Here is a 24,903-nt window from a genome sequence, read left to right as displayed (position 1 = left end):
GATTGTTACCACTTCCTTACTGCCTGCCACAGTTGAATTGGAAAGTTCGAGGCTGACATTTGGGACCATTGGGCATCTGGCAGGCTGGTGGGAAAACCACAAGAGAAGAATTGCTACACTGATGCTAGTCATATGTTGGGACCTTCTGAGCAGCAGCCTGTTCCTTCTACCCCCAGGGCTTTCTAAAGTGGTTTGGGGCTGGCTTTGCATACTCCAGTCATGTTTGTTCCTGTGGCCAAGACAGTTAGGAATAACTGTGGTTGTATAGCATCTCCTGGAGTAAAGACTTCAATTAGGCCCCATTGAAAAGCCGAGTGTCAATGAGGGGAGAGGCGAGAGGGCTCCCCCTTGACTTCCGAGGTTAAAACGCAAGCAGGGACAGAGATCAAACGTGCAGCTCATTATGCTTTTAACACTTGGAGATTCCGAGAGTTCTCCCGTATTACAGGAGGAATTAACAGATCAGCTGCTGCCAGACCAAGCAAGCCTGGCTGTGGATTCTGCCTCCTGCGCATATAGGGGTCTCCTCCCCTGGGGCTGCAGCCTGGCCTGCTGCCTTCCGCTTGTCACCTGTTTCTCTCAGGGCTGCATGAGGTGACCGTCAGGGAGGGCCGCTGACAGGGAGCGGGTACAGACAGTGGTTTGAGGGTTATGTGCTGTAGCTCCTGCTAAAGGATAGGCCCGGCCACCGCCAGGGTGGCTCCTTTCCCTGACCCACAGCGGGAAGGAAGTTGGTCAGGCTCAGGAAGTGAGGGGCATAGACTGCTAATGTTAGAACCAGGTTTATTTCTTAGCCCTAGAGGAATGAATAGGTGAAAATTAAAGCTAATACTTGCTTAAGTGCTTATTATGTGCCAGGCACTGTCCTTTATAAAATTTGACTCATTCAGTGAAAAATATATTATTTCTAAGTGTTGTGTGTGTTCTCTGAGGAGGAGGAGGAACAGAGAGAAGGTAAGGCTGGAATCAAAGGTTGGTGCTTCAAGAAAATGACTTCTAAATCGGTGTTTTTCTCATCTTAATTGGTGACTGTATTCCTGCCATCTATACATTAGAGAGACTGAGTCAACATGACTTCCTGTTCACTGTGGGTTCATGTCGTCAGCAGAGAGCATGCAGTTTGGGCTCCGACTGTACACCTGGGGTTACTGGTCTCGGGGAAGTGGTGTGAAACAGAATTCATACCAGGGAGCCCTATAATAACCATATCGGGCACTTAACCACATGCCAGGCATCCTAGTGAGTGCTTCACATGCGATACTTTGTTCAACCTTTTGACTGCCCTTTGAGAATGGGAATCTTCCAGCCCCAGGCTCAGGTGAGGAAAAGGAACTCAGTGACACGACCAAGGACTTCCTCCTCATAAGGTGGGGAGAGGACCCCTTAGCCCCCAGGACACTGATGGACTTGCCTTTCCCCTTCCCAGACTGCTTCTCGGAGGAGTGTCGCTCTGTGATCCAGGAGCAGGCTGCAGCCCTGGGCCTGGCCATGTTTTCTCTCCTGGTGCGACGCTGCACCTACTTACTGAAGGAGTCGGCCAAAGGTAAGCAGACGAGGGCCCCTGGCTGGTGGGCCTTCCAGCTCCTGGGTCCTGTCCAGACAGGCTCAGGAGGCCGTGCTGCGTTCTCCGTGTCTTCTCCCTCTACTCCAGGCTCCCTCTTGCCAGCATGCCCTCTTCCTTTTGCCTACCTGACTAGTCCCACTTCCTCTCCGGCCCTCCTTCCGTTCTGTGGAAAGGAAAGGAGACTTCTTTCATCCTCTGTCTCTCTTCTCCTTTAACAGGATTTTCACTGTACCTCTGAACTGCTGAGTGTTCATGCAACTTGAAAAATGAGTTTTCCTTGATGTTCATAATTGATGTTTTGGTTTCCACCTCTCTCTCTGTATGTCCTTCTTTGTTTGGTACCTGGTGGGGGCTGTAACCGCTGTGGACCAGCCATCTCCAGGAGACTGACTGGACCAGATCAGGGGTTCTTTCTAGCCCCTGAAAGAACTAGCTCCTGAAAGCCACTGCTTTTTGAGCAGTGTCCCCATGTCCTTTAAGTCTGCCCTTAGAATTCCAAGCCTGACTTCTGGGCCATGTAAGGCAGGGCTGAAGGGTGCACCTTTCTTTCAGCTTCTGGATCAGTTGTGATGAGTAGTGAGGCCCCTCTGTTGTTCGCCAGCCACATCAGCCTTTGGGAGTGCCTCTAGCCGCTGGAGTTGCCTATTTAGAGCAAGGGAGGTTAATTGGATAGAATCTCAAATTTACAGAAAAGTTTTGGGAATAATACTCTCTTACTTACCCCTCACCCAGACTCCCTAATTGTTAACTTTCTACCACACTTGCTTTAAGTTCTCTCTCTTTCCATACGTACACGTATACGTATTATTTTCTTTATGAACCATTTGATCATAAGTTGCAGACATGGTAGCTTCCCCGCCCCGCCCCTTCCCGCACCAGATACTGGACTGTGTACTTCCTAGTCACAAGGATCTTCTCCTACACGACAGTGCTGTTATCACAGTCAGGAAGCCAGCGTTGATACAGTACTATTACTGAATCTACAGACCTTACTGAGTTTGTATTAGTTGTACTAAAAAATTTTTTTTCTGGTCTAGGATGCACTCCAGGATCAGACGTTGCATTTAGATGTCGTGTCTCTTTATAGTCTCCTGCAACATGGATGGTTTCTGAATATTCCTTTGTTCTTCATGCTCCTGACATTTTTGAAGTGTGCAGGACATTTATCTTGTAGAACACCCCACTGTTTGGGTTTCTCTGATACTTCCTTACCATCAAATTCGGGTTGTTCTGTTTGAGTAGGAACCCTGGTGCCATGTCAGTGCTGTGCTGAAGGAAGGCTAGAGTGGGTGTGGGTTGGAGGCTGGAGGCCAGGGTGGCAACCCTGTCGCCAGGCCGCAGGTGGAGCACAGGCAGCTGTGTGCAGGGCAGACCCAGTGCACTGGTTCTCTCTCTGTCCTGCTTTTCAGAATCCTCTTAGGTACTGGCACTTGTCCTTTGCTTCTGGGCCTGGCTGTCCTGTGGATGGGGTCTCCCTTCCCTGGGAGCTGGCTGCTGTCCCAGCACCCCACTGGCCGCACGCAGGGCCACTGTAGATCTAGGCCCAGCTCTTACCCTTTGCCTCTGCAGCTCAGCTGTCCTCTCCTGAGGGAGAGGAGGATCAAGATGACATCAAGGTGTCCTCCTTTGTCCCGGACCTGAAGGAACTGCTCCCCAGTGTGAAGGTCTGGTCAGACTGGATGCTCGGCTACCCAGACACCTGGAACCCTCCACCTACCTCCCTGGAGCTGCCCTCACAGTGAGTCAGCCCTGCCTGCCCGAGTTCCCACAGCCCCCTCCTGTGGCCTGCTGACCTGTGTCTCCCCTCTTTACTTGAACTTGGGTGTTCCCCTTCCGTGAACACCTCCCAGGCCCCTGCTTCTGCCTGCTCTCTGGTCCATTCCTCCTCCTCCTCCTCCTCTCAGTCTCTCTTTCTCTCACTTCATGGCTTGCTCTGTTCTGCTCCTTGCCCTTGATCTTGTGAGTTTTCACTGTGCACTGCTCACGCTCACCGTCTCCGCAGCTACCTCCCAGGTCTGGGTGGGTGTCAGTCAGTGTGTGAGACCTTCTCTGTCTCCCCCTTTTAGTTCGTCTCCGTGCATCTCTCAGGCCCTTGCCGCTTCTCATGCTGTCCTGCGCACTGTCTCCCTACCTCCTTCTCACGATGTGGTGTGTGTGGGGGTGAGAGCATAGACCGCTTTGCACTCACTGCATCCCCATCCCCCGCAGCACATCCTGCCTTGTCCCCCTGGCTCTGGATGTTGGTGTGGGGAAAATGTGTGTCTGCTGGATGTCTCTATGTAGATCTCTTTGTGTGCCCATACGACTTTTTTCTCTCTGTTATAAAAATTGTGGTAAAAAATAAATACGACAGAGTTTGCCATCTTAACCATTTTTAAGTCTACAGTGCATTCACGTTGTTGTGCGACCATATAGAGCGATTTCTTGTGTTCATAACAGTGTGTGAGTTGTAGCTCTGTGTGTGCCTGCTTGGGTCTTGTTGTCTGTGCGTGTCTGATTGTGAGGGTTTTTTTGTATTAATGTGTGTGTGTCTGAGGGGATTTGTCTACTGAAGGCTCTGGGCGTGCCTGTCCAAGTCTGTGCATGTACACGTGTCCACGTGCTGTGTCCACATCTGTGTCTGGGTCTCTTTGCAGGGCTCCTGTGTCCCCTGAGGACCCTGTTGCACTGTGGTCTGACGCCCTGTCTCTGTGTTCACATGTGCGTCTGGGCCCATGTCAGTCCATCTCTGCTTCGGTCCTGCCCGTGTCTCTCTGTGTGGCTGTGTCCTGTGGGAGTGTCTGTTCCTGAGCATCTGTGCCCAGGACTGCCTGTGTCCCTGTCCATATTTGTCTGTGAGTGTATCTCTGTGTGTCAGTCTAGGTCTCTCTGCTGGGGGCGGGGGACGTTTCTCTATATGTGGGTCTTCCTGTACCCATCCACCTGCCTCTGTCCATTCCTCCTGCCCATCTCAGCTTCTTCCCGCCTGCCTCTTCTCCCACCTCCCTCCCTGCTGTTTGTGTGTGTCTGTATCAGGGGTCAGCAAGCTGTGGCCCATGAGCTAAGAATGGTTTACATTTTTAAATGGTTGAGAGAAAGATCAAAAGTATAAGACTTCATGACTTGCAGAAAGTGTATGAAAAGGGACCCTGAAAAGCGCCCATAAAGCTGTATTGGAACACAGCCATGCTTGTTTGTTCCCTCTGTCCACGCTGCTCTCGCGCTGCAGTAATAGGGCTGAGCAGTTGTGACAGAGACCATACTGGCTGCAGAGCCAAAAGTACTTACCGTCTGTTCCATTATAGAAAAGGTTTGACGGCTCCTGCTCCATACCCGTGTTCCTGTGCGTCTTGTTCTTCTGTGTGCTCAGGTCGCTGTGTATGTTCTTCTGTGTGTTCAGGTTGCCGTGTATGTGTGTGTGTGTTTGCCTAAGAGCGCCCTAATGTGTGTGCACCCAGGCCTGTTTCTGGTCAATTCTGTTGACTGTCCATTTCTCTCCCTCATTCTTTCTCTTTCCCTGTCTCGGTTTCTCCCTCGGCATTTCTCTGTCTGACCTTTCTGTCTCCCTTTCTACAACCCCCTCCCTCCCTCTTCCAGCAGCTGTATTGGGGTCTCTGGCAGGTATGGTACACGCACAGTTCCTTCACGCTCTGTGTTGGGCGTATGCGTGTGTGTTCGGGAGCAAGCATCCATGCCCAGCGTCTTCTCATTCTTGCCTAGTGCTCTTCCCTGGGAGGGGAGAGTACTGGAAGGAGGAGGATGGATGGCTAGGATGGTACATTTCTAGGGAGTGGGGAGGGGTGCTTCTCTGGGCTGGGAGCCATGCCATGGGAGTCTCCAGGCTCCTGGGTGACATGCAGAGGTTTCTGGTCAGCAGTTAACTGACCTTTCCATGTGGACTGTAGAATCTGATTCTTTCTTGCCTTTCCTTCCTCATATATCTCCCTTGCTTCTCACCCCAGGAAGCCACCCCTGGACCATTCAGCCTGCCCTTCCCAGGATCCCCAACTCTGGCTCTGTAACCCTGTGGGTGATGCTCACAGCACCAAACAAATCTCTGCGTCTTTCCTGTGAACCCTCTTAAGTTTCCAGGACGCACTCCAGGCTGAGGCCCGGTGAGCCAGAGTTGAACCCTGAGCTGGGCAGCTGCAGATACATAAAGGAGCAGGCTTATCTGGCTTGGGGCAGCCAGTTCTCAGCAGCGTTCCCTGAAGAGTTAACATGTCAGCCTCCGACTTTTCAGGCCATTAATCTGCAATGCCGACTAGGCAGTTTGCAGTTCTGGAAAGAAACTGACAAGGAAGGACTCTTGCTCACCAAGTATCTCAAGCCACTGCTTCTGAGCATGTGCAGGGGTCACAGTGTCTTCCTGTCTTTCACTTGGCCTGGGGGAAGGCAGACCATCTGCTCTTGGAGCTTGGGCCTTCCCTGGGTCACTCCATCTCACAGTCTTAGGTATGGTCGACCCAGGTCGTTTCCCCATATCCTGGCCATCAGGCTGGCTAACCGCTCTGCTGTGACCTGTCTCCCTTCTCCCCTCCTCCCTCTCCCACCCCCTTGGCTTTTGTTTGGCTGAGGAAATGGAAAGCTCACACAGGAAGTGCTGGGCCTCATTTGCTCGAGGTGCTGAGTCTGTTTTCTCTGTGGATGCTGGAGCAAATGGACCGTTGCCGGCTCATGCGAGCTGCTGCCCATCTTTGGGCAAGGGCTCAGTCTGCAGCTGGGCACGTGGTCCAGGCTACATCCACCCCCAACTGGCCTTCACCTCCAAGGCCAGAGGCAAACGGGGCTGGGACATGTGAATCAAGTTTGCTCAGTCTTTTCAGACTTTCCTTCACAGGGATAGCAAATCTGACCAAATACTGTGAATCTGATTGCTTAGTAAACAAGTTCCTGTAGCTGTTAACTTACTCTTTGATGAGTCCAGACTAGGCTGGAGAAGTCAGTGTGGTAGAGAATAGAGTCCTTCCTGCACTGTCTGCCTTTGCAGTCAGAATCAGTGGCTGGTTGTCTCTGGAATGCAAATTTAAGCATAGAGGAGGGGCCCCGCCATCCCGGGGCCTGACCACAAGGTACGGTGGTTTGATGGCTGGTGCCACTGGACAAAGCAGACCTGGTCTAACCATCACCCCATCTCATAGTCTTCAGATCCAAGCTGTGGAAAAGTGGAGTAAGAATTTACCTCCCTTCTTTCTGGTTTCTCATATAACCGCCTAACATTCACTGAGTGGATGCTGTAGTTGAGGGATTGGCAGGGTCTGGGTTCTTCTCTAGGTTACAAAATGACATCTCCCATCCACTGATCTTCCATACTGTGGAGCCTTTTTCTTTTAAGGCTGTGAGGAATAACATACTCCAGATAGTTCTGTAGATGTCAGAACAGAAATCCCTCTGACACACTAGGTCCCTATGCTGCTCTTCACTTTGGAACGTCTGGGAATGATCTCAAGAAAGTAGGAAGGAAATCGCTTCCACCTAACACCTCTCCTTCGCGTGTTTTCATTAGTCTATGCCCGCATTTGTTTTCTGCAAAGTCAGATTCCTCATTGATCCTAAACTAAGGTGGCCAGAAAGCCTGTGCTTCAGTTTTCTTCTCCTCCAGAAATGCCTACTCCCACGTTGTCTCCTTGACACATTTGGACCCTTGTTTAATCGTTCTTCATTCCCTGTCTGCCTTTCATTGTGTTACCATGTTTCCTTGCACAGTCAGTCACTTGGAAGCATCCTCCACCTCCTCAGGGCAGTTCTAAACCACATCATGAGGTCTCCCTGGTTTTCTCCTCTTGGCCCGTATTCCTCTTCTTTCTGGTCACATTGACTGCTCCTTGCAGGAGCCACTTAGGCACGTATGGAGCACTGGTTCTGATGGTGACAGGACTTGCCTGACACTGCAGAGTGACAGGGGCAGGGCTTCAGAGCCATTTGTGCCTCTGCACACAGTGGCACTTAGTAGGCTGGCATTGGCACGTGGGCACGTTGACCTCCCATTCGTGTCTGTTAGGAGTTGTAATGGAATGGCTTTGTATCCGAGATTTGGGTATGGAGGTTTGTATCAGGGTGTGGAAAGTTGCCTTGAGCCACTGTAAAAGGCAGTGTAGAGTGCTTTGGTCTGTTTAGAACAGATCACAGTCTTTGGAGGGGCCATGCACATGTTGGGGGTTGGAGGAGGAGTGGGGAGCACAGATTCTGTGGCTTTCGTGAGAGGGGAGGGGCAGCCACTCCTGACTCTGCCCAGGGAGCATGAGGCCGTTGTGAACATCAGGTGGTGGAGAAGAGCAGAGCAACGGGCTTCCGCGAGCCCACGCGTAGCCCCCTTGCATCCCAGGACCTTTGGCAAGGCGAGGTCAGTGGGACAACCTACCTCATTTCAGAGGCTCCACCAAAGCCAAATCTTCCCTCATCTTGATCTCTAGTTCTCAGTAAGTGAAAGAGTCAGGGGACTTTGAGAACATCCAAACCTAGCCCAGCTGTGGCAGTTGGTTTATTGCTTTCAGCTGGTACTTGAACCCAGGTCCTGGTCTTGGAGGCTTTCCCAGGTTTAATCCCCGGAGCTTTCTCTGCAGCTGTATGACACTGCGCTGACCCCGAATGAGGATAGGAAAATAGAACCGGTGCCAAGCCAGAGTCTCTTTTTCATTTGGAGTCTGGCTGTCTGCCCATGACCAGGGTTACATAATGGGAAACATAGCTGGGGCTCTGGAGAGCCCGCGCTTCACCAGGCTGCCCAGACCTTCGCATTCTGATGCTATATATCTTCCTAATTGTAGCTCGGATGCATTTATCACACTGTTGGATTGGAGTACTGTTAAAAAAAAAAACCCTCCAGAAATTCCTGGACTTGCTGCTTTTCCATGGTTTGCCTTGTGTAGTCTACGGAGCATGCTGGAAATGACCTGGAGGGAGCCCCCTGAGGTGCCGCCACCTTGGGAGACGTGGGGACATGGAGGGAGCGTGCAGTAAGCTCATTTCCGCAGGGAGCCCGCCTGTGCTGACCCTGTAGACGAGATAGACATTCCTGAGTTAAAAAGAAGCTCGTTTGCTCACCCTCCTAGGACAGCTCTGAAATAAGAACTAATCCCAAGCCTGGTCGGCACCCCTTCAAGGACGCTTAATACGTCTTCCCAGAAGGGCATTTTAGGAGGTCACTAAGTACTAGTCCATCAGCACTTCCCTGAAGGAAGTGGTGGTGACTGTGGGAAGCCCCTTTGCTACCCTGGCTCCCCACCCAGTCTCCCTGGCTCCGGGTTGGGGCGTCAGCACTCTAGCCTGGCACCAGGGGGTTCCTCTTCCTCCAAGTGCTGAGTGTGGGGCACACGTGATCTCTCCCACGGCAGGAGCCGCCGTCCCCCGCCTCCCCCCCCCCACCACCACTCAGGACTTCTTGTGAGAGGAAGGGGTGTTGGCCCAAGGCTCCAGTCTGACCCCAGCAGGGTACAGCCGCTGACCCCGGGAGAGTACTTTCCAGCTCCAGGCTGAGGTTATTTGGGTCCAGTGTGTGCTAAACTGAGAAGACGTGTTGGAGTGGTTACAGCTCAGAACTCAGAGAGGCCGGAACCGTGAGAATCCGCACCAGGGAGGCCACCGAGGACTCCACTCAGGCCGTGGAGACGTCGAGGTCCCCTGGGGACCGCTCTTTCCCAAACACACAGTGCTGATGGGTTTAACACACCATCGTCATGAGACTGAGGCCATACGTCCGAGCGTAGCTTAGGAGAACTGAAGTCAAATAAGGCGCTGACCTAGAGAGAGGTTGAGGGAGGCACAGGAGAGGTACTTGAGAAATCCTGGAATGAGGTTACCGTGACCTGCTGTTGGCCATAGGGCTCCAGCTGCACTGCTGAGAACATGAAGTTTATGTTCTCAGAGAAGTGCAGGGTGACTGGGCTGCAGATTGATTTTGCCCTATTGGGCAGAATTAATTTCAGCAGGCACTCTTCCAGGGGCCCAGGTTGACTTGTTTGTGTGAATTAGAAAGGCAGAAAGGATCTTCTTTAACTGAGTCTCGTAGTTCTCAATGGTCACCTAATAAACAGTGATGTTCTTGGAGGATGGTATCTGGCCGCCCATGTCTTAACTCCTAGAGCAGTGAGCCCTGATAACGTCGTCTCCTGTTTATATCATGGTGGCATCTGGAAAATACACTGTGGTTCCCGAGTCTCAGAGAGAGATGCATAGATCTCCCTCACCCCGACTCAGGCTCTGCCCCATCCTGCCGAGCTGCCTAGCCTGAGACCAGAACCAGAGCCTCAGCCCACTGAGAACAGAGTTGGCTTTCCAAGGGGCTTACCGAGCTCTTCAAGCCCAGGTACTGTTCTTTTGACTCTACCAGACTTGTTGCATTCAGGTCCGTTTCTGCTGTTGCCTGCTCATTTCCTCCAGTTTCCTCCAGTTGGGTGGGTGGGGGGAGGGGGTCCTGCAGGGCTCCCATGGGGGTTGGAACCCCGCGTGAAGGGTGGTGGACTAGAATACGATGGTCCGTCGGCAGACAAGTTTGAAAAAGAGGATATAACGTATCTTAAGAGCAATTTCTCTTGCTGTGGCCTTCAGCCTTTCCCCTTTGTGGCTGTAGTCCACAGACCATCTCTTTTTCAGTTTTCTTATGCCTGGCTTCTGTGCCATCTTAGCTGTTTCCAGAGCTCCTCACTCCAGGAACCAAAGACCCAACTTGTTTCCCATCTGTACCGCTTCTCTGATCTTCCATAGCTCCGAAACACAATGCAGGGCTTCTTCTCACTCAACTCTTTCCGGGTTTGTTCTGCAGCTGTGGCGTTTGAATGTTAGTGTTTAAACAAGCTGGTATTACACAGGAAATGGCCACCTCCACAGGCCCCTGCAGGCTTGTAACATGGGGTCATTGTACTTGATATTAATCACCAGTCAGCCTGTTCCCCCAGTAAAAATATGAAGGGGTGTGTGAGGGCTCAGTCCTCCTCAGACTTGCCAGAAGGATGGCCTGAGCCCCAGTGGGGCCCTCGTCCTCATTCTCTGAACTGTCGTCGCGGCCCCGGGTGGAGTTAGCAGAAAAGTTCATACCTGATCTGCTCCCTATAAAGCCAGCAGATCTGCCTTCCTTTCTGAAGTTTAGGAAGGAGCTTGATAGAGATCTGTGGTATAACTTGCCTCACACCTGAATCTTTCCAAGCACGTTGTAGTTGAGTGGCATGTCGTATGAGGAAATGCCAAAACTGAAGAAACCAGAAACCTACTGGTCCACCTGAGATCAGGGCTTCTCAGATCCTTGTACCGAAGCTGCTTTTCAAACGCTGTTTGCAGAACAAACCCCAGCCCGAAGGGTTAATCTGATTCCCCGAGTCAATATCCCCCCAAACAACCGGCCAGGAGTGTGCGTTGGTTCATTTCTGTGAAATGTGTTTCCCTAGTCACCTGGGCTGGCCTGGGCTGCATTGTATCGGCCGGCAGCTGCACCGCACTCAAACTGACAGCTACATTAAACCTTGGAATTCTGAGGCAATAAAAAGTAAATTAACTCTTATTTTTTTCCTTTCCTGGTGGAGTAAATGAATGCCTGTCTGTAGGGAAGTGAGCAAGCCTTGGTCCTGAGTGCATACCTCTAACTAGCCACCGCTGGTCGGTCCCAAGCTAGGATCTGGTGTTCAGACTCCAGCCAGAGGTCTACTTTCCCGGTGTGTGGCGTGTTCTGTGGGGTTGGACCACTGGGTCACCCTGCAGCCGCCGATCCCTGCTCACTAGTCACATCACAGCTGCCTGAGAGGCTCCCTTGCCGCCATTCTGAAGGCCATAAACAGACTCGCATGCAGTTTCATGTTCTCTGGCTGCCTTGTGTCTGTTTGGGGGGAAGATTTTTTTGGACTCTGGGAGCTTTTTCCAAATACGAGCTGGGACCAGAACAAACCAGAGGGATTTGCCCAAGCGGATAGTGCTCTAGAGGGTCCATTTAGAACCACTGGTGGCTTGAGCATGTCTGGAAACTCTCCTGGGGAGTCATTTCCTAAGTGTTTCTAGAAGAATGGGAGCGCTATAAAGTTCCTCACAGCCACCAGAATTGGACATCGGGCCCCTTGGCCCGGGCCAACCTTGAATCCTTAGCATTCAAGGGCTGCAGTAGGGTGAAGGTTGGAAGGCACTTCCAGCTGGGATAAAGACTAGAGCAGGAAAAGGCTAACTTTTCCCCTTCTACTCAGACAGGAAGCCCTGTGTTCACCCACGGAACTGACCTCTCAGCCCAGAGGCCTGATCAGGGTAAGCTGAGGTGACGTTGCCCAGGTTCCAGGAATTACCTCATCCCATTGCAGACATCTTAACTTTGAGCTCAGACATCTCACCTAGTTTTTCTAAGTACTTCTTCCTTTTAGTATTAGTTTCCTGACACTCCCTTCTCCCCCACCCTCTGTAGGGAGTCACTGTATGGTCCATGGGCACCTGGTCAGTTGTTGTGTTTATGGGGCTCAGCGAGGAGGGAGAGGACTATCGGTGAGCTATGCAGTGATCTGGGGCAGCCCTACTGCGGTACCAGAAGAAAGAAGCCACTAGATCTGCACACCCATTTGGAGGGATACAGACAGAAATGACCTTTCCTTGGAGCATTTTGTGTATTTATTCCCTTGGTTCTGCTCAGTCTAGCTTGGCCCCTTGGGCCCCTTGACATTTCTGGGGTGGGAACTCAGGACACTTCCTATGTCTTTTGGCATCAGCTGCTGTTTACAAATCAATACTAGGGTAGGACCTCCCATCCACTGGATTTATGCAGTGAGTGTCCAGGTTTGGGCACAAGGTGGGTGGTAATGGGCGAAAGGCAGATGTGGTCAGGGGTCCCTCGTGGTGGCCAGCAGTCTCTGAGAGGAGTCCGTTTTGGTTTATCTGAGCCTTAGGGACAGGGAGCATGGTAATGAGAACCACATGGTACCACATATTTCTTCGTCTTGGATCCAAGATGGTAGGGGTGGGGGGATGAGAGAGGGATGTGGGGCCTCCCATTGTGGCAGCCATGGGTAATTTTCTGCCGCCTCTCCCTGGCTTGAGATGCTGCTGCTCCCCACCACCACCTCGCCCTGCCCCCAAGTACGTCCTGAAGCAGCCTTGACCTGCACAGCACCAACCAAGGCCCCCAAGCCAAGAATTCAGCTGGGAGACTTTTCACCTTCTTCCTTCTCGCTGTCGTCTTTCCTGTTTATTTTCCAAATTGCTGCTCTGCAGCCGAGCAGTGCCTATTGGCCAGAGCTCACCACTGCTGTGGGATCAGACTCAGGCAGTGGGCTCAAGTGGCCAGCAGGGCACAGGGGGAGGAAGCGGGGAGCTGGAAGAGCCTCCCTGTGCGTCTCCCATGGGCAGCGCTAACCTCGGAGGCGGCCCTGAGCGGCCCTATCACATCCGGTGCTTGTCTCTGCAGCCGGGACCGGAGGATAAACTATCAGAGCTGTGGGGCAGTGCATCATTCCTCTTATTATTTTCTTCTCTGCAGATGGGGTCGTGGAAAGTTCAGTTCCTTTTAACCCTCCAAGTTCTGTTTATTCTACAGCTGGTAGCCTGAATGCCGCGTTTCCCATTACATCACAAAGGGGCTCAGGCAGATCTCCGCACAGAAACGTGTTGCAACTGTTTATTTTTTTCCATATTTAAACATTTCTGACAGCCAAACTCAGCCGAGCCAAAAGATGGAGCTTTGTGAATGAGTCCGGTCGTCAGTGTCTATGCAGAGAGAGAGGCCTTAGAAAGCTCTCGCCCCTCCAGTGATTCTTCCCAAACACGTTCTCGTTCCTGGGCAAAGCCTGGGAGGCGAGTCATTGTGCGATACACGTGTGTTGATTATGTGCCGTTGTGTGATTAATGGAGCTGTGTTCCGCCTGGTTCCCAGGACACTCTTGAAAACAAGATGTTTCATTTCATGGCCTTTTCCTCATGCAGTGATTTCAGTAAATAAACCAGTGCAGGCTCCTTCCACCTGGATCCAGGCAAGGAATCCTCACATCTCCACTCCACTCTCTCCCCCAGCATCACCTTCAGTGCCATGGCCCTTGAACGCCCTCTCTTCTGCCATCTCCCAAAAGCTCCCCATCTCCGGGCGAAACACACTCCTCAGGTCTGAGGCCCCTCCCTGGCAGATCCGGCTCATGCGCAGTGACTCCTCTGGGAAGATTCCAGGATGTAGCTCACTCTTATAGCTCTCTTCTGCTTCTCGCCTCTCGCCACCCCATCTCTTGAGCCTCATTGTAAAGCTTTTCTTTGTTATTCTGTGCAGCTCCTTTTAGAGTACAGCTTAGCATCCATAGGGCACTTGCCTGTTCCAGACGCCCTGGTTAAGGTATTCTGGAAAAGAAAGTGAAGTCCTGTACAGCCCAGGGCCTATAAACTTGGCGGTCCCTGATCTGACCACAGTTTGACTGTTAGAGCTACAGACGAAAAAAGAAAGCTCTAAGGATCCTTAGCACTCACCAAAGCAGGGATGTGAGCCACAGGAGAGTTTTGACAAATGACAGTGACAGAGAAATGAACCTCCTTTTTCTGATTTGGCTCTGAAGTTCAAACTGGGGTGAGCCGGACTTTTTCTTTTCAGGAGTTCTTAGCATGTTCGACCAGGACCTGGTGATACGCAGTTAGGGTGAGCAGCCAACCCAGTTTGCCCAAGACTGAGGGGTTTCTGGCGACCTGGGACTTTCAGTGCTAAAACTGGGACAGTCCCAGGCAAACCAGAAGAGTTGGTCACCCTGTATGTTACCTTCCGCTTGTGTGGGAGAGGAGGGGGAGAGTGGTGGCCGAGACAGTACTGATATTGTTCACCTGCCGAAATGCGTGGGTGGCTTTTCCTTCCCAGGAGGGTCTTGGCAGGCCAGGAATGAGGTTTTTGTTGGGTGTGTTTGATTGTTTTCCTCCTTACCTATAGGAAGAGATCTCTAAACCACTGTAGGGGACTGGGGTGGGAGGCAACAACCACGGGACTCGTTGCCTGGTGTGTCTGGTCCCTCTGGCTGTGTAGGAGGAGGAGAGATTGGCGTGGTGTTGCTGTCTGTGTGGCATATACTTGGCTGGACAGGAGCAGGGGAATTCTGGGAGCCGCCTCAGGCACTGGTTGTCTTGAATGTTTGAGTAAGTGTCTCAGGCACACTGTCTGGAAAGGTGACAGGACCTGCATTAGGCAACTGATTCTCTAAATTCTTTTTCCTTTCTGGTTAGGATTAAAAGCGTCCCCCTAATCAATTTCAACTTTGCAGAGATGGACACACACACCCACCCACCAGATTACTGCCACGGGCACAGTTTTATCTCTGAGCTCTTTGGGTTAGATTTCCTGGCAGATGCCAGCCGTAGACGGCATTTGCCACAAGCATGTCCCTGCCCACAAGTGCTTAGACGGCTTGAACTGGTCCCTCTCTAGAGCTGCTCTTCTTGTCTTCCCTCCTTTCTCGCAGGGTTGCTGTGGATGTGTGGTCGACGCTGGCTGACTTCTGTAACATACTGACTGCAGTGAATCAGTCTGAGGTGCCACTGTACAAGGACCCGGACGATGACCTCACCCTCCTCATCTTGGAAGAGGATCGGCTTCTCTCGGGCTTTGTCCCCTTGCTGGCTGCCCCTCAGGACCCCTGCTACGTGGAGAAAACCTCGGATAAGGTCAGCCCCAGGCCAAACATCCCTCCCCCATTCACCCCTCCTCTCAATTCTCCAGACTTTTTTATTCTTGGGAAGTTTTCTGTGCAAACGGAACATGATTAAGTCATTGAGGAGGGTGTTAAGGGAAAATATCGACCTTTTAGCCGCTGACATCCAGCTCCGTGTCCTGAAAAAAAAAAAAAAGCCCTCTCGACTTCCTTTGGTGTGTGTGTGCGCTCGCTGGCATGTTGTATATACGATCATTTCCTCACTTGTTTAAATAGTGCAGCTTGTGTTGGCAGTGCTCTCACTCAGCTCCAAATGGTTTGCATCATGCTTAAGGCACCCTCCGTCCTCCCCCCTTCATCCTTCCCCCCAGCCACAAAACTCTGCACTAGGAAAACAGCCAGGGCTTTTTCCCTTCTCTGAGGAGGAGAGTGATAAATAGGTGACTAGAGAGAAGCAGACACCATGTGTTAACTTACAAAAAAAGCTTTTAGGAATATGAAGCATTCCCCGCTGCCTGGTTTCTATTTTTCTTCCTCTGAGGACCGCGTTTTAACCTGAACTTTTTCCTTGTCTGTCTGTTTATAGAAAACAAAGCCCATTGCCTGTTGCCCTGGTGGGGACTGTGGAGCTCTTAGTCTCTGCATAACAGTTGGGGCTGCGGCCAGGTGTGGAGAGTAGAGCCGTCCTTTCTGCTTCCCATTCCCGTGCAGCAGTTGCTGGGCTGGGGAAGTCGCGCCCACAGACCCCCGGAGCAGGGTCTCCTATGCCAAGCAGGGGATCCCTGTGACTGACCCCTGTGCGGAGTTGTTGGTGTCACATCCCCTAGGGGAGAGCCTTTTGGGGAGAGTCCCACAAGTGGCTTCTCAGAAGGAAAGCTTTTGAGCTAGATGAAGTATGTATAGAAAGGCAGGTAGATTTTTTTGTCGTCGTTTTAATGTCAGATAGTAAAAGTTAAAATCCAAACATAAACTACAAATATGAGAGATTTTATGTTGAATGTAAATTTTTTTAATTCATCTTTGTGAAAAAAGGATCTGTGTTCCTTGCAGACAAGTAAAAAGGAAAAAAATGTATCCACAACTCCCTTTACCCAGTGGTAATACAACTGTTGTTTTTGCTGATTATATACAGTCATATTTAACTTCCAGTATATGCACACACTTTTTTTAAACACAACTAAGGGTCATATTGTACATGTTATTTGTGCTCTGCTTCTAAAAATTTATTTGGCTGCGCTGGGTCTTAGTTGTGACATGAGGAACCTTAAGCTGGGGCATGTGGGATCTAGTGCCCTGACCAGGGATAGAGCTCTGGCCCCCTGCATTGGAAGCGCAGAGTCATAGCCACTGGACCACCAGGGAGGTCCCTGTACTCGGCTTTTTTCATTTGTATTTTTTAATGTATTCTTAAATGGAATCATGTTTGAGGATCACTTAGTATTCATTTCTATGCAAAGATTTCTTTAACCAGTCTTTGCTTTATTGAACAAAGGGCCTGTCCTGAATTTCTGAACTACTATAATCAGTGAAGTGATTCCTTGTAGAATTTTTTTCATATATTCCCTTTGGTTAAATTTCTATAAGCAGATAAAGGTCTCGACATTGACATATCAATGGAGTTTAAATGCAGTTAATGACTAATACGGGGAATGTGAGAACCTTTCTTTCTAGAGAAATACTCATTTTATATTTTTCTAGCAAAAAGTTGGAATAAAGTCCTGCTGTTCTAGTCTCCAGAGGGAATACTGACGGGGAGTTGTAGTGTGTGAGGCTGAGGACAGCTAAAACAGTGCAGACTTTATGGAAGATGTTCAGTTGGAAGAGTTGGAAGAGAAACTGGGCAACTTGGGCCAGGGGAATCCTAGTACGTCCTGTTCTTCTGTGATCATAGGGTGGTCTTGACTCTGGGGGTGCTTTTGGAAATTGGCTATTGGGTTAACTGCCTTTCAGTGAAGAACACAGAAGGAGTCCGAACCAGCTTTAGACTTGCTAAGCCTTTCACTGTGTGGCATGTGGAATCTTAGTTCCCTCACCAGTAGTCGAACCCGTGCCTCCTGCAGTGGAAGTGCAGAATCCTAACCCCTGGACTACCAGGGAAACCCCTCTCCCAGCTTTAGTGTGAGCATATGATACATGTGTATGATACAGTATATGATATACAACAGCATGTGCTAAGTACATGACTGGCAAGAAGAACACCAAGCCCGTGGTCCGTGCCCTCAGCCTGTGGTCGTGCCCTCAGGCTGCCCAGGGCAGTTGCAGCTCACTGAGACTCAGGTAGTCTGAAGGTAGTCTCCACCTCAAGGACTGTGAAATAGGCATGTCTAATACAACATCTCCAAATCCAGACTTTGGAATTTCTTTCTCCTCCAAACCTGAGCTGTCTTCAGTCTTCTCATCTTGATAAATGGCAGCTTTGACTTTGGGGCTGCTCATGTCAAAATTCTTGGGGTTATTCTTGGCTCCTCTCTTCTCACACCTCCATATCTAATCTGTCAGCGATCCAAGTCTTCTTTACCTTCAAAATAAACACATACAGTGCTTTCTTACCACTGCACCCTAGTTCGATTCAGTGAAATGCCTTCTGATTAGTTTCTCTAGCTCCTCCCTCCTCCTGCTCTCCAGTCTATTTCCAACACAGCCACTGGAAGGATCTCTGTTTCTATTTATTTATTTTATATTTGGTCGTGCCGGGTCTTCGTTGCCACACGCCAGCTCTCTCCAGTTGCGGTGCACAGGCTTCTCATTGCAGTGGCTTCTCTTGTTGTGGAGCACGGGCTCTAGGTGCGTGGGCTTCAGTAATTGCAGTTCCTGGGCTCTAGAGCCCTGGCTCAGTAGTTGTAGTGCACGGGCTTTGTTGCTCCATGGCATGTGGGATCCTCCTGGACCAGGGGTTGAACCCATGTACCCTGTATTGGCAGGCAAATTCTTGGTGTTTTTTTTTTTTTAATTTATTTTTTTTATTTGGAGGACAGTTGCTTTACAATATTGTGTTAATTTGGAAGAGAGGTTCAAGAGAGAGGGGGCATAACATATACCTATGGCTGACTCATGTTGCTATATAGCAGGTGAATTCTTAACCACTAGACCACCTGGAAAGCCCAGAATGATCTCTTTAAAGCATCAGTAAGATCGTGTCCCTTCTCTATGAACTCTCTGGTCCAGCTCTTGCTACTTTGCTTGTGCCCGGTATGCCCTAGTCACGTTGGCATCCTTGCTGTTCCTCAGACCAGCCGCACACTCAGGGTCTTTGCACTTGGTTTCCTCGTAACCTGGAACACCCTGTCCCCAGAGCACTGTGTTGCCCTCTCACGCCCTTCGCAATGCCACCTTGGTTGGAGAGGTCTTCCCTGGCTACCCTATGTAAGATGCTACATGCCTTCCTGTGCCCTTTTCTCTCTTTCTTTCCATGGCAGAGAAAAATAACATCTCTTTAATATCTAGCATGTGTCAGTCCCTGGACAAGCTACTTCTGTCCAGTATTTAAGTCCACACAAAGTGCCTGCCAAGTAGGTATTAGTACCTTCATTTTATAAAAGAGAAAACTGAGGCTCAAGAAAGGAGCGAAGAGTGATGATCAGCTCTTATGAAGTATCTCCACCACCGACCTGGAAGATCAGTATCGATGTGGGGGACTCTTTAGGGACTCTCAACCTTTTGGATATCTGAAGAAGACAGACATCTTCTCCAGCTTCTGGTGTTCACGACTAAGAAATGTAAAGTATCTCAAGGACTTTGTAGTGGCAACATGAGAATTTCATCGTGGTCGAGCGTGGTCACGTTTGGCCCAGCCTGGATGTGCACTAGACAGGCGCTCACTGAGCAGACCTACACCACTCCTGTGTGCACAGCAAGAGAGGTTCAGACGTGTAAGGCAGACACCCACCTAGTTTGGAAGATAACTTATGGCATACACAAAGATGTGACAAGCAAACAAGTTCATTTGCATCTGTAGTTAAGGAGGAACTCTTGAAATTTTATTGAATTGGTAGTTTCCCACCGAAGGCATTGCTCAAGGAGCACTGACTTGGCATTAACCGATCACTGTATTTCCCAAGTAAATTCCAAGAAACTCTAGTTTTATAGGTTCTTAATAGTTAGGTGAAAAAAAGTTCCACAATCATGTAAATTAGAGTAACACAGTATTAGACAGAAGCCATTACTGCAGGACTTTTTGGAACTTCTAATGTCATGTACGTTGCAAGGAGGATAGCCTTTGCTACCTTTCCCAAACTTGCTTCACCCTTGATCTTTTTGATTTGCTGAATATCTTTCAGGATTAATATTCTGCCTAAAAGAAACAAACCGGAATAGAAAACCCAGGCATGGGATGAACAAGAGGTTGAGAAAATAGGTGGCTGTTGGGATTATTCAAAAGTGAGATAAAGAGTATGGGTTAGGGTAAAAGCAACAGAGTGGAGCTGGTTACATGTAGACAGAAATATCGCCGACGCTGAACATGAGAGCCAGCTAGGAGAAAGTGATGGAGAAGGCAATGGCACCCAACTCCAGTACACTTGCCTGGAAAATCCCATGAACGGAGGAGCCTGGTAGGGTGTAGTCCATGGGGTTGCTAAGAGTCGGACACGACTGAGCTACTTCACTTTGACTTTTCACTTTCATGCATTGGAGGAGGAAATGGCAACCCACTCCAGTGTTCTTGCCTGGAGAATCCCATGGACAGAGGAGCCTGGTGGGCTGCTGTCTGTGGGGTCGCACAGAGTCGGACACAGAAGCGACTTAGCAGCAGCAGCAGCAGCAGCAGGAGAAAGTCATGTTAAGTTCATGAGTGGCTGCTCGGCACCTTAATTCAGAGGTTTAGTATTTTACCCAGGGCCATGTCGCTATGTGAGGTTTAGAATCCTTGTCTGTATGACTTTAGAATATCACATCCTTATGGATGATTTGACATCCAGGATTTGCTTCAAAATAACCTGGGGAGGAAGGAAGGTGGATAGGAGTGTAGATGGGGGGAAAAAGGCAAAATGTTGATCGTGATTAAATCTGAATAGTGGGTTTTTGCTGTTGTTCAGTTGCTAAATTGTATCTCTTTTCAGTCCCATAGCCTGCAGCACCCCAGGCTTCCTTGTCCTTAACTATCTCCTGGAGTTTGTGCAAATTCGTGTCCATTGAGTCGGTGATGCTATCTAACCATTTCATCCACTGCCACCCCTTTCTCCATTTACCTTCAATCTTTCCCAGCATCAAGGTCTTTTCCAGTGAGTCAGCTCTTCACATTGGGTGGGTACATGGAGTTTCTTATATTAATAGTATTCCACTTTTGTACATATATGAAAATTTCCATAAGAACAAGTTTTAAAACCCTGTGTCCTTTTTGCTGCATTATACTGAATAAGCATAAGTGATTGAAAAAGTAATCAAACCATAATAATAGTAAGTTTAAGATTTTGCTTCCCTGGTGGCTTCCCCGGTGGCTCAGATGGTAAAGCGTCTGCCTGCAATGCGGGAGACCCGGGTTCAATCCCTGGGTTGGGAAGATCCTCTGGAGAAGGAAATGGCAGCCCACTCCAGTATTCTTGCCTGGAAAATCCCATGGATGGAGGAGCCTGGTAGGCTACAGTCCATGGGGTCGCAAAGAGTAGGACACGACTGAGCAACTTCACTTCACTTCACTTAAGGTTTTGCAGTCAACTGGTCAGGTCCCAGGCGTGCTAAGCTCTTTACACATATTTCCTCACTGAAACCCCAGTAACCCTGTGGGCAGATAGGAGAAGTGGTAAAAAGGAAATTGTTTTAGGAGAAACCTGTTGAGTTCATGTTATATGTTAGTCTATATCAAAAAAGCTTAATTATCTAAAAAGCATGCATGTGACTGTATAGCTATAGGTAGTACTGAACAAGGATTTATTTAGTGACAGGCTGTTTCTTTTCTTAGGCTCTGAAGCTCTAGCCATTTAATGAGAACCAAATCATTTATGTCATAAGTAATGAAGTAAGCTATTCTCATTCTGGCTTCCCCAAGTAGGCTAACTTGTGTGATCTTCTGCGTCTTCATTCCCATGTTGTTATCTGACCCAAGAACTCAGTGAAGAACTTTCCAACAAGTTAATGCTGGGGCAACTGTTAAGCTTGATTAAGAGAGATAGATTGTATTATAAGGTGATGTTTTTTAGTCCCCTCAGTTGTGTCCGACCCTTTTGCAACCCCATGGACTGTAGCCACCAGGCTTCTCTGTCCATGAAATTTCCCAGGCAAGAACACTGGAGCGGGTTGCCATTTCCTTCTCCAGCAGATCTGCCTGACTCAGGGATCGAACCCATGTCGCCACATCTCCTGCGTTGCACGTAGATTCTTTACCTCTGAGCCACCAGGGATGAAGTTAGACATCTCACAAGCATATCCCATTCATCCTTACAGTCATCTTTGCTTTCTGTCTGGATGTAGGATCCCAGGAAACTGTCATTAATACATAATTGAGGTTAAAAATGAGGTTTAAACTGTCCAACTTTTGAAACCATTGGCTTGTCCATTTCTTAAATGACAGTTTTGGCAAGTTGCTTGTTGTACACATAATTATGCAAACATTTTAAATAGAAAGTATAGAAAAGCACAGGAAAATTAAAATCACCTCCAAACCACCACCTAAAATTAGCTAGTGTTAAGGTTTCGTATGTGTCCTCTCAGTCTCCGCCCCCCCATGCTTACACGTGTGTATTCTTTTCCTTTAATACTATTGGGGTCATATAGCATATGCTTCTTGTTTTGTGCTTTTTCTAAAAAAAATCCTTGTTTTTATATATATACACACACACACGTATACATACATACATAGTTTGGGGACAAAAGTTGCCTTTGTTTTTTGGTGATCTGGAAAATATTCATTTTAAGTGGGACTAATTTTTTGAAAAACATGACATAATCTTCTATTCTCTGAGTATCAACATCAAGAATGAAAGGGGGGGGAAAGTCAGTTGACTATCCTATATTTAAGATGTAGAAATTAGGACTGCTTACAATATGTATTTTCTTTTTCACACAGTTGCATTTTGTTTCTAAATTTATAATTATTTCAAATTTATTTTAAATGTTTTCAGTTCTCAGTTTTTAGTCTGTTTATTCTGTGGCTTTCCCATTTTTATCTTCTTTACTTTGACTTATTTGTTATTTAGAAATGGACATTATAGAATTTTTCCCAGCAAAGATAACATGAAGGCTTTTTAAAAATTAAGGTGATTTTTGTAAAATACAGTAATATATATATATATGCAAAAGAATCAAACAGTTCACAAAAATGTATAGGCAAAAGTCACGATCTAGGGATAACCACTGTTAACAATTCGATATTTGTCTTTTTATACCACTTCTATGCCCATTGAAATATATTTATAAACATATATACATATATGATCAAAATGATAGTGTGGTATACATTCTCTTCCTTACTTTGTTCTTTTCATTAAACAATATATCAATGACATTCTTCATGGCTGCTATCTGAACACTTGTGTTTTGAAAGTGTTCTTATTTTGCCCTTGCACATGAATGGCAACTTAACTTAGGTCAACTTTTTTCCCCTTTAAAACAATAGCTATTATTCCATTGCATTAGCGGTTAGGAAAAAATGAAGAGAAGTCTTACTTTTCTTCTTTTGTAGATTTACTTTTTTTTTTTCCCCCCATACAGCATGGGTAACTTACAACTTCTTAAATCTTGAATTTCAAATTATATGAGGATTTGTTTAGATGTTGGGCTCTGTAGTTTAATGTTGTATGGCATATAATGAGCTCTTTAATAAGCAAATGCAGTTCTATCTTTGGATCAGAAAAGTTTTCATGTCTCGTGTCTTTGATTACTAATGTGTTGTTCTTTTCTTTGGTAATTTCTTTCCTCCTGACGTGTATGTTAGATCTCTATTCTTTGCCCTCCACATATCTTTCTGTCATCATTTTATTTATTTATTTATTTATTTTGCTTTTACCTCTACAGCCTCAAAAGGCTTCTCAAGTTTTTCCTCTCTGTAGTTGGTTCAGATTTTTATAGTGTTGATTCTATTCTTCACTGCTTCTAATTCAGTTTTTTAAATCTTCTGTTGCATTATTTGTCTCCTTATGTTATTTCCCTGTCTTATCCTGGAATTTTTATATTTTTGCCTGCCTTTTATCCAGGTCTCTTTTATCATTTTTGTTTTTATCATTTTTTTTTAGCATACTTTACAAAATCTGTGATTTTAAAAATCCAATCCAGTGTGAGAATAAAGCAGATACTGTCTTTTTCATCTAACATCTTTCCTCCAAGTATTCGGTTTCTCTCCCTCTTTGCATGCTCCGTTCCCTTTTTTTACGTTTCAGGCTGTTTTCCTTAGGTCCCAAGCTTGTATTTCTGCAATCCAGTTCTGGCCATTTATGTTTCTTTAAAGGTTTACTCAATTCTGATATTTTGTCCATAACAGGTTAGGTAGATTCTCACTGGATGCCTTCTTTGTCTACAGATATTATTTAAAATCCCCTTCTCAGGTCTAAATTTGGTTGATATAGGTTTGTGCTACCAAGTCACCACCCTGAAGGGCATGCATGGGGAGGAGGCCAGGTGGTGTGCATTCTCAACATGTGAATTTATTCTCTATATTTCTGTCCTGTGTATAATGGAGCTACTTAGAGAGCTAGCATCCCATGTCCAGTTTTTGTTTCACCTAAATGATAAGGCAGTTTCTGACCTCCTTCCCAGAGCTGTGGCCTACCATGTCAAGAAGAAATTCTACCCTCTGGCCACTTCCCATTTACATTTTTCGGGGCCTCTCTAAACTGCTGATTGTGAATGGTACTAATCTGTAGCTGCAAAAAGTCTTCCAAGTAGTATCTGCATCTGCCCCCACATCTTCACATTTTGTGGTAGGCAGAATAATACCCTCCCCCAAAGATGGGCCACATCTTGTTCCCCAAAACCTGTTAAATAAATTACATTACAAGGCAGAGGGCCTTTGGAGATGTGTTTAAGTTAGGGATGTTGAGATGGGAACATGACCTTGGATTTTCCAGGCGGTTTAACATATTCACGAAGGTCCTTACAAGGAGGCAGGAGGGTCAGGGTCAGAAAAGGGAGACGTGGTGATGGAACCAGAAGTCAGAGAGAGAGATTTGGAAATAGTATGCTGCTGGCCCTGAAGATGGAGGAAGGGACCATGAGCCTTGGAATGCCAGGTGACCTCCAGACACTAGAAACGACAAGGAAACAGATTTTTCTCACAGAGTGTCTGGAAAGAAGAGCCCTGCCAACACCTTGATTATAGGACTTCTCATCTCCCAGCCTATAAAATAATAAATTATGTTGTTTTAAGTCATTGAATTTGTGGTATCTTGTTAACAGCAGCAGTAGGAAACTAGTTGACTCTTCCAAACTGAAGAATTTTGCCAGGTTCTTCATAGTTTCTTCTCTTTCTGCTTTCTTTTTATTTTGCCTTTTAAATTATGAAATATGCATATGGGAATATGTAAAACAAAAAGACTGATCACACGGTGAACAGCTGTTATTACCACCAAGAATGTCAAGAAATAGGACGAGACAAGAGTCATTAATTACGTTTCATTCAGCTTATTTTGAAGGTTCTAGCCAATACAGTAAGATAAGAAAAAGTACTAAAAAGACAATTGGAAAGAAAAGAAAAAAAAACTATCTTTGTAAATAATGTGATTCATATGTAGAAAATAAGGATAAATTATTCAGATTAATAAGTGAGTTTAGCAAAGTTGTTGGATATAAAGTCGGTATACAAAAATCAATTCCATGTCTATATACTGCTGCTGCTGCTGCTAAGTCGTGTCAGTCGTG

General features: G+C 47.7%; 1 protein-coding gene across 5 annotated transcripts in view; it reads left to right on the top strand.

Moving 5' to 3' along the window:
• The window catches only part of SMG6 (SMG6 nonsense mediated mRNA decay factor), a 200,607-nt gene that overhangs the window by 91,004 nt on the left and 84,700 nt on the right, over positions 1-24,903 (top strand). For all 5 annotated transcript variants that reach the window (NM_001205827.2, XM_024980132.2, XM_059878048.1 and 2 more), the window contains exons 11-13: positions 1,427-1,543; positions 3,134-3,302; positions 14,929-15,130. In NM_001205827.2, coding sequence (NP_001192756.2) covers positions 1,427-1,543; positions 3,134-3,302; positions 14,929-15,130 — 488 coding nt within the window. The remainder of the gene's footprint in view (positions 1-1,426; positions 1,544-3,133; positions 3,303-14,928; positions 15,131-24,903) is intronic.

Source organism: Bos taurus, chromosome 19 (genome assembly GCF_002263795.3).
Source record: "Bos taurus isolate L1 Dominette 01449 registration number 42190680 breed Hereford chromosome 19, ARS-UCD2.0, whole genome shotgun sequence".
Taxonomy (NCBI): Eukaryota; Metazoa; Chordata; class Mammalia; order Artiodactyla; family Bovidae; genus Bos; species Bos taurus.
This window is presented reverse-complemented; position numbering and strand designations above follow the sequence as displayed.